Genomic DNA, 11,814 nt, shown 5'->3' with positions numbered 1-11,814 from the left:
ATTTTCTCATTGCAAGCTTTTTGAATATGGTGACTACCATCATGCAATTAAATGTAATTAAATGCAAGTAAAAATAATAAAAAAATAATGTTTTTTTCTGCTCTCATATAATTGGATATTTTACATTCAGTATACGTCTTAATAAAATAAATTATTTTGTTACTTTAGAATCTACAGCTTGAAATGATGTGCTATTATTAAATCTGATCTACCAGAATACCCAGATCCTTTCCTATATTGACTCCCCCCAGTTGTTTCTCCCCTAAAATAGTGAACTAAAATAAACACTATTAGATTAATATAAGGTTTACAAATGTAATTGTTTATTGGCATAAATTATCAATTGTATTGCGCAGTCATTTTTTTGTCATATTACAGAAATAAACATAAAGAAACATTTTTAAAAATAATTTCACAAAATCAGATTAGGCAGCACAGGTAAATTGTAAAATGCTTATGCTATATTTGGTGTCGTTGGCTATAATCCTCTTCAAAACACTGTGCTGCCTCCTGGTCCAAGTGCATGGTCCTTGTTTATTTTAAATTATTATATAAAAAATGTATATCCCAGAAAGGATAATAACCACATATTTTGTTATTAAAGTTCCTGCAATGAAAATAGATCTGTACAGCAACATCAAAAAAGGAGTATTTTCATTTGCGATAATGCAAAACTGCAGTTTAGCAGCATCATTTGTGAATACATTAATTGTTTCTGAAACCGCAGCTTATTACATTTTAATGAAACCTAATTGAATACATTAGTGTAAAGCATCTTGTGTCCAGATGTTGGGTTTAAACTGATAATGCTGGAAACAATGAACAGGTCTTATAGCTTTGAAGATAGGGCCCTCTGTACTCGCTGTGTTCCTCTGGACCTTTAAAAAAGGAAAGAAATGTATTAAGACAAGGAAGACATGTGTAGCATTCAGATAGCAGGAATACAAATGTCAACCACCAACAATGTTATAATAAAGGCAATAACAAATTCATAACCAACAATTCATGGAGCTGCTGCATATACCCAGTTAAAAGATATTCTTTATCAGGATCATTTTTTTATGTTTTTCTTTCGAAATAAAGAAGACACTGTGCAAGACATATATCTTAGACTATAAAACTGATGGCAAATAAAGTCTTATGCCCTGTACACATGGTCTTTCCGATTTTGTAGTCGGAATGTCCGACCGTGTACAGGGCATTATGTTGATGCTTGCTGGGCCATAATTCTATTTAGCCAAGTTATTGGCTAAATAGAATTAGCCAATAACTTTATGCTCAAATGCACCTTTGCTTTGCATGTTTTAGCCTGTGTTCTGAAAAAGGTACCTTTTCAAAAACTTTTTTTTGTTTGTTTTTACTAATTCTTCAGGGCAATCCTAGTCTCCACTCTCTTGGAACCATACCGGAGATCCAAACTGCTACAATCTGTGTGAAAGCAGTTGTCTATCTCCAATGGTTCAACAGACTTTTGCACAGTTAGAACTAGTGTGCACCAATTAACACATCCTACTCAGAGGGCATTATTGTTGCTGAGTGAGCAGAGAAGATGATACTGCAAATGGGGATTCCTGCTTAGGGAGCAGGATAATTGATTGGTGCACAGTTTTTTTTTTAACTTGCATGTGTGTGCATGGGGTGTTTCAGAAGGTTGGAGATAGACTGCTGCTCTAGTAGCGTGTGGAACAATTCTGATCTATAGCATACTGCCAGGGAAGATGGTACTGAAATGCTTTTAAATTAAAACAGAAATCTTTCAAAAAAAATATTTTTGAGCACTCTGACTGTAACTGAAACTTACAAAAGGAAGTCACAGATAGGCTTTAAAGAGTATGTCACCAGGCATTACTTGTTGTACAACTAGGTTAAACCTAGAAAAGAGCTACTCCTTTCTTTTTTTTTGTCCATTGAGAAAGGTTCTAAATGTCTCCACAAACCCTCTTGACAAATAAATGCTTTGGACAGGAAGGTCTCAAAGGCTAAGTTCACCTTTGCTTACCTTCTGTTTTTTCCAAATTCCAGCTCCCCTATGTACCAAGATAGCATTAATGTACCAGCTTACCTAACTTTCTTCATAGCTGTTTAACCCCTTGCCAATTGGCTCACGCCGATATACGTCGGCAGAAGGGCACATACAGGCATATTAACGTCGTACCTGTACGTTGCTCTTTAAGACGCGGCATTGTTGGCGTGCCCGCCGCGAGCTCCGTGAGTGTGATCACGGGTCCCGCGGACTCGATGTCCGCGGGGATACCCTTGATCATCTCACGGAGAGGAAGAACAGGTTAATGCTGATGTAAACAAGCAGATGTAAACAAGCATTTACCCATTCTTCCTAGTGACAGGACACTGATCACAGCTCCCTTGGGTAGCCCATCCCCCCACAGTTAGAATCACTCCCTAGGACACATTTAACCCCTGCAGAACCTCCTAGTGGTTAACCCCATTCAATGCCAGTCACATTTACACAGTAATCAGTGCATTTGTAATCGCACTGATCCCTGTATAAATGTGAATGGTCCCAAAATAGCGACAAAAGTGTCCGATCTGTCCACCATAATGTTACAGTCACAATAAAAATCGCAGATCGCCGCCATTATTAGTAAAAAAAAAAATTATTAAAAAAATGCCATAAAACTATCCCCTATTTTGTAGACGTTATAACTTTTGCACAAACCAATCAATAAATGCTTATTGTCATTTTTTTAACCAAAAAATATGAATAAGAATACATATTGGCTTAAACTATTTTTTTGGGGATATTTATTATAGCAAAAAGTAAAAAATATTGTTTTTTTTTCAAAACCAACACTATTTTTTTGTTTATAGCGCAAAAAAATAAAAACTGAAGAGGTGATCAAATACCACCAAAAGAAAGCTCTATTTGTGGGGGAAAAGGGACGTTGATTTTGTTTGAGAGCCACGTCGCATAACCACGCAAATGTCAGTTAAAGTGACGCAGTGCCAAATCGCAAAAAACATTCTGGTCTTTGGGCAGCCAAATGGTCCGGGCCTGAAGTGGTTAAACACAGTGCTTGATTACTTCTGCCTTACTTCCTGGATAGATTTTAGTTCATGACACAGGAAGGAGTTGACCAGGATAGATGTGCACTAATAAGACCACCTTGTCAACTCTGTGTAGAATTAATGGAAAGCTGTTTTGTTTTTGCAAAATAAGAACAATAGTGCTATATTAGTACATAGGGTAGCTGGAATTTAGAAAAAAAAAAGTGTACTTAGCCTTTAAGGTGGCAAAATATATAGGTGTAAAACCACTGGCTTGCATATACATATGCATGTGTGGTATGGTATCAAAGGACCCATCATTATAATCCTAGAAGTTGGTATGTTGACCTCCAGTACCTATAGAGAGGTGGCTTAATATTCTGGTCAGAAACCATAATGAACAAAGAATCATGAGAACATTGGTCACTTTCAATATAGTATCAAGTTATACATTTATAGAGACTAATGTAGTGAACAAAACCAGTCTTGCAGAAACCAGAGAAACATATTATTCTTTCTGATTCTGTCATAGTTACTTGTCAAGAACAGTTACCTAATACAGCTATGATTAGCTAGATAATAAATTAAGAAATGCATGGATTTTATCATGCATTCAGCAGAAAAATGTATTCTACAGTTCAAAAAGACACAGGTCAATAGAACACCATCTAATATTACATATGTGGGTCCACCATTAAAACATAACATTATGAGCTGTTGTTTATGGGCTGGTGAGTGATTTGCTGTCTCTTCCTGCCTTGAACGCAACAGAAATCCTAATTTATTTCAGAATCTTCGAAATCTAAAGTAGTAGCTCACTGAATATGTTAAGGCTATCATTACAGCCTGTGCTTTAGATTATTAATATGCAGCCATTGTCAGTGAAGTGTTTGCAGATTCAGTCAGATTATTGCAAAGTGCCAGGACAAAGCAATGCTGGCAATCACAAACAACAAAAGAATAGCAGCAGCAAAAACTCTTACAACAGTGGATTATAGCAGCTGTCATATTCCCCAGAGCAAAGGGAAATGCATTTGTTTGTCACAGCTCGGGGGAATGGAAGTTTGGCTTTATCTGTATTCAGCATCGCTCGCTGCTCTGCTACCTGACTTTTGCTTCCCTCTGATAGCAGTAATATTTTATGGAATAGCACTACAATAAACTGATGTGAAATATGTATATATTATCATCTCTGACTGCCGTAATTTAGTATATTACCATACAAAAACAGTACACACAGAATAATGTGTGATTTTGTAACAATGCTAGGTAATTATTTGACTTGCTCAATAGATTTCACTTAAATGCTAATATTTAAATGCAATAAACTGTAGCAGCCCATCAGAACAGTACAGAATGGTTTCTGATTGGTTGCTAGGTAAAGTATACCTGAGATTTAGCACTTAGGAAAAAAAGTATTCTTAATTAAATAAAGGCATAAGACATAAAGTGACACTGTCATCGTATTCACTTATGCAAAAGTGATATTATCTGTGTAAAGCCCCTCCAATCTATTTCATTTTCTTTCTCTAGCATTTCCCTGCTGTCCTTTCCCCCATCACAGCAGCACAAAGAACATGTGGCCCCAGCTAGTGTAGAAGATCAGAGGGAGCAATGACCTCACCCCCTCTGTATTGTAAAAGTTATTGGGTCTAAAATTTGCCCACTAGGCTCAAGCATGGCATCATGAGAGGAGGTTACATGATTTCTCATACCTAGAAGCACTAGTTAGTTGCAGTGGTTGTAACAGAAGAATAAATGATGGGGGACCACCGGAGAGGTGAGTATAAAGTGACACCTGAATGGGCAAGGCAACAGGATCTATTTATTAATAAAGACCCTGTTAAGGCTGGCCATAGAGGATTCGAATCTCAGGCAGTTCAGCAGAAAACACCCGAGATTTAACCCTTGTCTGGGCATGCTGAGTTTACCAAGTTAAATTCCACATCCTTGCTGCTCTTACAGTAAAGCACTCTCTACGTAGTTTAAGGTTAAACTTCTTCTAATTTTAATGAGTGGCTACAAGTCTTGTTAAACTCCCTTCCCTATTGTGGGGATACCAGTATAGTATTTGTATGTTGAAATCATATCCCCTCTCAAGTGTCTCTTCTCCAGAGAGAATAAGTTCAGTGCTCACAACCTTTCCTCATAACTAATATCCTCCAGACCCTTTATTAGCTTTGTTGCCCTTTTTTTACTCGCTCCGTTTCCAGTACATCCTTCCTGAGGACTGGTGCCCAGAACTGGACCGCATACTCTAGGTTTGGCTGGACCAGAGTCTTGTAGAGCGGGAGAATTATCGTTTTATCTCTGGAATTAACCCCCCTTTTAATGCATGCCAATATTCTCTTTGCTTTGTTAGCAGAAGCTCGGCATTGCATGCCACTGCTGAGCCTATCATCTACTAGGACCCCCCTGATCCTTTTCCATCCTAGATTCCCCCAGAGGTTCTCCCCCCAGTGTATAGATTGCATTTATATTTTTGCCGCTCCAAATGCATTATTTTACATTTTTCTCCATTGAACCTAATTTGCAATGTATTTGCCCACCCCACCCTCTGAACTCGCTCCTGTAGCCAGTTTTCAATCCATGTACTCACCCTATGGTCCATGCCAACAGACCTTATTTTGTACAGTAAACGTTTATTGGGGAACCGTGTCAAATGCTTTTGCAAAATCTAGATACACCATGTCTACGGGCCTTCCTTTATCTAGACGGCAACTCACTCATAGAAGGTTAATAGATTGGTTTGGCAAGAATGATTCTTCATGAATCCATGCTGATTACTGCTAATGATATTGTTCTCATTACTAAAATCTTGTATATAGTCCCTTATCATCCCCTCCAAGAGTTTACATACTATTGATGTTAGGCTAACTCGTCTGTAATTCCCAGGGATGTATTTTGGGCCCTTTTAAAATATTGATGCTACATTGGCTTTTCTCCAATCAGCTGGTACCATTCCGGTCAGTAGACTGTCAGTAAATGGCAATGTCTCAACAGGTGGGATTCCCCTGTCAGTACTGTCTGTGTTGATGGGGGAACCATGCACATTTCTATCCTGCAACCTAGGGTTGCACAGTTTATGGCCTGCCTTAATGTCACTTTCTAGATATCATACAACTTGGACTATCTGTGTGTAAACAGACTTGATAACTAAAGCAAAATGAATCTTGTACAATTATAATCTACTGTAAAAAAGTTAAGATGAATGATCATGGATGTAGCAACAGTTTTACAATGGACCTGTAACATAACAGAACAATAAATTTGTGTCTGACCAGAAAATAAATATACATATATTATAAAAAAAATAGAATATATAAAATATAAAAATATATTATAAAAAAAGGTCATTTTTAAATATATGGCAGCAACACATGCCAAACAAACACAGGGCCATGTTTACCATAATGTAGCATCCCCTCTTCTTTTAACATCACTCTAGCATGAAACCATAAAGCTCTATGTTCACTTGCCATGTCACTGCATCATGGCTAATCATATTATGTAGTACATCCACTTAAAGGGATGTAAACCCTTTTTTTTTAATAACAAACTTACCTCCACTGTGCAGATCGTTTTGCACAGTGTGGCCCCGAGCCTCGACTTCTGGGGTCCACCAAGGGTGCTCGTGGCTCCTCCTCGCATCATTAAAAAGCGATCTCCCTCGGGGTTACCTTGCTAGCACACTCCAGAGTCCAGCATTTGCCTCTATAGACACGGAATGCTGGACTTGGCCCCACCCCCGACACCAGCATCATTGGATTTGACTGACAGCAGCGAGAACCAATGGCTGCGCTGCTATCAATTTATCCAATGAAGAGCCGAGAACCCTGGGCAGAGAGGTACAGCGCATCTCCGCAGAGGGAACAAATGGGCTCAGGTGAGTAAAATGGGGTGGCTAGGGGGTTTACAACACCTTTTACTAAACTAGTAGTAGTTTATTTGTTTACTTATTGTACAACAATGTAGAGACAATGTATATGACTGATCCACTGCAGTATCAATGTAGCTATGTGTCATAGTCATAGTGAAGTGAAAATGTTACTAGTGTAAGTGCTGGTATGCATGAGCCATTCTTTCAGGCTCAAAATCAGGGATCCCTTTGGTTGTCTAGCTCAATGGGACCCAAATGTGCAAATAACAAACATGCTATATTTTGATAACAGTTATCAGCAATGCCACTGGTACTCCTGAACAACTATGTTTTCCAAAACGTATAATTGTTCTGCAATATGAAGTCATAACCAACAGTACAAGAATGGCCTCTAGGCATTCTAGGAATATATACTATACTGGGTTTTGCATTACATAGATATTAATATAAAGCTATATCTAATCATCCTTTAAGTAATTGGTTTCCACTCAAAATGTTGATGGCCTTTGTCAAAGGGTAAACCAATCAATGATGTTGCTGCAAGGCAAATGTTACAGCAGATATCATTTTAATTAAAATTTTCCTCCAAAAATATAAGCTATTGCAAGTGATTACCGTTGTATTACAAGGTTGTTTCAATAATATAGGAAAGCAATTTGAACAAATTTGCTTCAAATAAAGCTTGGTTGGTTCAATTACTCAAGGACTTGTAGTCACTTGGGTCTAATAAAATGGAAGGAATGCTATCTGAATATTAACTAAAAATGTAGTATAAATGCAGTTTTTGTTTTTTTTTAATAATGGGGACATTTAGTGACATTTTTTGGTGTGTGTGTGTGTTTACAATCTTGGGTGCATGGAAATGATGTTTAGGCTCTGTTCATCCCTAAGGATTTCCATCACAAATTCGGTGGTGTTTGCAGGACAATTGCATAGGGTTTTTAATTTGCCTTAGTCTTTCTAGAAGGAAATTCTTCACACTAGATTACTATCAGAAACGTGTCAAATAAAACTATTTTAGTTATCTATATGACCCAAACTGGCTAAACATTGTTTCCTAAAGAAAGGGAATGTTTGCTGCAGATGACTGATGTCCTCATATAAAGACTGATACTGGTTAGAGCAAATATGGGCTTGGAGAACCTTGGTCAGAATCCAGTGAACCTGAACATGGAGGAAAATTCTATTGAAGTAAAAAAAAAAAAAAAAGAAAAGAATCAGAATCTGTGCTTTGCCATGGGAGAGAGGTACCACTGCAAACAAAAATAAATAAAAACGTCATGAGCAGGCCTTCTTTGGATATTTACAGATTTGTCACTATGCTCAAATCTTAATAGGTTTGCTGGAATTTCCTTCTTCACAAATTTGTGAAAATAAGCTAAGCAAGGGGTTAATCTTAAAAATGTACAAGGTATTGCTGTCCTTTGCCTTCCCCTCTAAACATTTATACATGACCAAGTGGAAGAAAATAATAAGTGAGGAATTGTCCTAGGAGACCTGTAAACTATTATGGTCCCCACTCCTCAGCTACTAAAAGCTCAATGTGCATGTTATACAAGAGAATCAATATAAAATACACCTTCATTGGTACTATACTCCAGATTAGTGGTGTGCCCTACACCCTTCAGTTGATGATACTAATGGAACAATTCAACAAACACATGTATTGTTATTGCTCTCAAACCTAATTGCCAAGTTGTTAATTTACTGAGCCACTGCCTTTTTAAAACCTGGATCCCTTTTACACCTAAAACATTCTTCAGGGTCTACCTCCTTCCTGTTTTTCAAAGACATCTAAACAATCATTGACACATGTTCTTATGGCAGCTTGGTATTTAGTTACCCTCTATTGGAAAAATGTGAACCTCCTTCTCTGATGGAGCTTCACTCCAGGATTAGGGATGTCAAAAGGATGGATTACCTTAACGCCACCATCAATAAATTAACAAATACTATGAGGCAGGGCATGGCATACCTTGGAGGACACCCTTTAATCTATCCTAGCATAATTTCATCCAGATTTCTACTAACTTTGGATTCTGGGTAGGCGGTGCTCTGGCCCTGGTTGTTGTTCGGGCACACTGTTTTTATATGCCTCTACTCTACCCTTCCTAAATCCTAGACGTATGTTCTTTCCTTCTTTGCTTGCATTTAAAAAAAATATATCAATTTTGTATACAGTTTTTTTTATTTTTACCACACAAAAGAAGTAAAGAAAAGAACATTACAATGCATTCCAGGTACAGACCATAAGAGTGCAATACATTAGTCTTTAGAATATACATTGCAGTTACGAAAGTCAACTGACATTAAAATAATGCATGTGTAACACCCTTTTGTAAGAAAGTAAGAGTAAGCCAATCTTACTAAATGCATATGATAACTTGGTATAGTAGATTATGGCAAGTTTGAATTAGAATATGAATGATTTTCAGTAGAACCGAGGAGATAAGGAGACCAATGCAATGGCTTCCAAGGCTTCAGACCATTGATCATTATCTATTGGCCCCCATCCCTCTTTACACTGCGGCTGAACCTTAGCACTATAGGCAGTCACCAGAACAGATTAGTGGTTACCTATAAGTCCCTTTTTGGTTGATTGCGCAGATGCCACCATTGTTAATATTCTGAATTCTAAACTAAAGCAGTAGTTCAGGATTGCATTTGTATGGCATGATGAATTTCAAGATATTGAAAAAAATCAATGTTTGTGCATGTGATATTTCTCAGCTAGAGTTTGTAAGGGTGATACGATGTTATTATGGTATAGTTGGTGAATGAACAGGATGCCAACTTGTTTCCAAGTATCAAACCCTGCTAATTTAACCAGTTCAATAAAAACTGTGTTGTTCTAAAGCAGAGCCTATTGAGTAAACCCAGTGTACTCAGTAATTCAGGGTCGCCTTCGAAATGTTGTGCATAAGAAAAAGCATGAGGATTGCTGTTGTGAGTGACATTGCCCAGCTTCAATATGGGATTCAGGAGGGTACTGTGGGAGAAAGGCTGCAAGTAATCAATAGGTAGGGTGTGCCACCCCCAAGATGTTGAAGTTGGGCTACTATAGAGTATAATCTGGCATTTGGGATCATCAGACTACCCCCATCCTTTGGTAGATATAAGGTCTCCAGTCTGACTTTGGGTCATTTCTGCTTCCAATTGAGATCCCTGATCCCATAAATTGGGGGGTTATGTAGAGCATATAACAAATATGGCATCTTGACCATATTGACTAAATGTGCTCTGCCCACTACCAATAAGGGCAGTTTACACCACTTTTAAACGTTTGTTTGAACTTCAGCAGAAGAGGGCTCTACATTTAATGGAACATAATCTGCAAGGCTTGGAGAAATCTGTAAGCCAAGGTATTGTACCAAAATTATTTGGTCAGCCACTACTAGTCGTTCAGAGATGGGATCTAACAAAAGGAGCACAGATTTTTTTTGCTGTTTATAGTAAAACTAGAAACACAGCTATAGTCAGTTATCAAGGACATAAAAGAAGACAGACAATTCAATACCCAAAGGAAATAGTGCACCATCTGGATAAAGTGCAAACTTTTCTTCAGTGGAAGGATAACAAAAATCTATTATGTCTGGCAACTGTCTAATAGTGGCTATAAGACCAATGCAAACAGTAGGTAAGAGAGAGAGGGTACACTAGTCATGTCCCTCTAAAAAGAGGGAAGGTGTCTGACACGAAGCCATTCACCTGAGTTTTAGCTACGGGGCAGTGTACAATATTTGGAGTCATCTAAAAGAACACAGGCCAAATACAAACTTTGTCATTTTCACAGATACCTCCATTCTATACTATCAAATACTTTATCTGTGCCCCTGTTGTCTGTATTATCTGGTGTAAGCTGTAAATTAGGGAATAAACACTTAATGTTGATAACAGTGGATCACTCAGGTATGAAACCCAATTGATCGGGGTACACTAAAGTATCTATGATAGTAGATAATCTGGTTGCTACTACTTTGGCTAAAAGCTTAACATCTGAGGTTAAAAGAGAAATAGGCCAATATGAATTAGGCAACAGAGGGTCTTTTCCCAGTTTTAAGATGACAATTATGAGAGCCTCATTCATGGATTGTGGTAGTGCTTACTCATCCCTCAGTATTTACTCTCCAAAATGTTGTCATTTTGTAGATGTTTTTATCGTCCTGGTGCTTCAGGGACTCCAAAAATGTGAAATGTGTAATTTAGCCTTAAAGTGGTCCTTGGATTTTGGGGCCCTCTATGTAGTCAGGCTATGAAAAAGTCTCACACATGTGGTATCACCATACTTGGGAGGAGAGTAGAATGTTTTTGGGTGTAATTCTAAGTATGCCTATACTATGTGTTTGAAATATCATAATAATTAAATCCTTTGTGTAAAAAATACATTCTTCTTTTCATGCTTTCAAAAAAAAATTACATCTTTAAAAAACGTATCATGCTTTTTATAAAATACCTTGGGGTGCTTGCTTTCTAAAATGGTGCCATTTTGTGGGTGTTTCTACTGTCTTGGTTATTCAGGGCCTCCAAAAATGTGTAGTGAGAAAATTTGATGCCTAATTGATGTCCTTAGAACGCCTAAAGGTGCTCCTTGAATTTTGGGCACCTCTAAATAGCTAAGCTGTCAAAAAGTCTCCCAAATGTACTTCCATATGCAGGAGAAGTAGCAGAATGTGTTCAGGGGTGCAATTCTAAGTATGTCTATGATGTGTGTATGATGTGTGTCTGGCAACTTGGGGCGATGCTTTCAAAAAAGTGGTAATTTAGTGGGTGTTTCCACTGTCCTGGTGCTCCAGGCCCTATAAAAATGTGAGAAGCAATCAAAAAATGTAATGTGTAGTTTAAACTTTTAGAAAGCCTGAAGGTGCTCCTTAGATTCTGGTCTACTCTTTGCATTTAGGCTTTGTAAATGTCACACAAATGTGGTTTCC

At 37.7% G+C, this 11,814-nt stretch overlaps 1 protein-coding gene across 2 annotated transcripts in view; it reads right to left on the bottom strand.

Moving 5' to 3' along the window:
• Nucleotides 1-301: 301 nt before the first annotated feature.
• Nucleotides 302-11,814, bottom strand: part of CCSER1 (coiled-coil serine rich protein 1) — a 1,276,606-nt gene continuing 1,265,093 nt past the window's right edge. For both annotated transcript variants that reach the window (XM_077476557.1, XM_077476558.1), the window contains one exon: nt 302-878. In XM_077476557.1, the coding sequence (XP_077332683.1) occupies nt 762-878 (117 nt within the window). In that variant the 3' untranslated portion in view covers nt 302-761. The remainder of the gene's footprint in view (nt 879-11,814) is intronic.

Source organism: Lithobates pipiens, unplaced genomic scaffold (genome assembly GCF_037356315.1).
Source record: "Lithobates pipiens isolate NorthernLeopardFrog02 unplaced genomic scaffold, aLitPip1_a1.2 Scaffold_13, whole genome shotgun sequence".
Taxonomy (NCBI): domain Eukaryota; kingdom Metazoa; phylum Chordata; class Amphibia; order Anura; family Ranidae; genus Lithobates; species Lithobates pipiens.
Note: the sequence above shows the minus strand (reverse complement) of the source record. Positions and strands in the feature narration are given on the sequence as shown.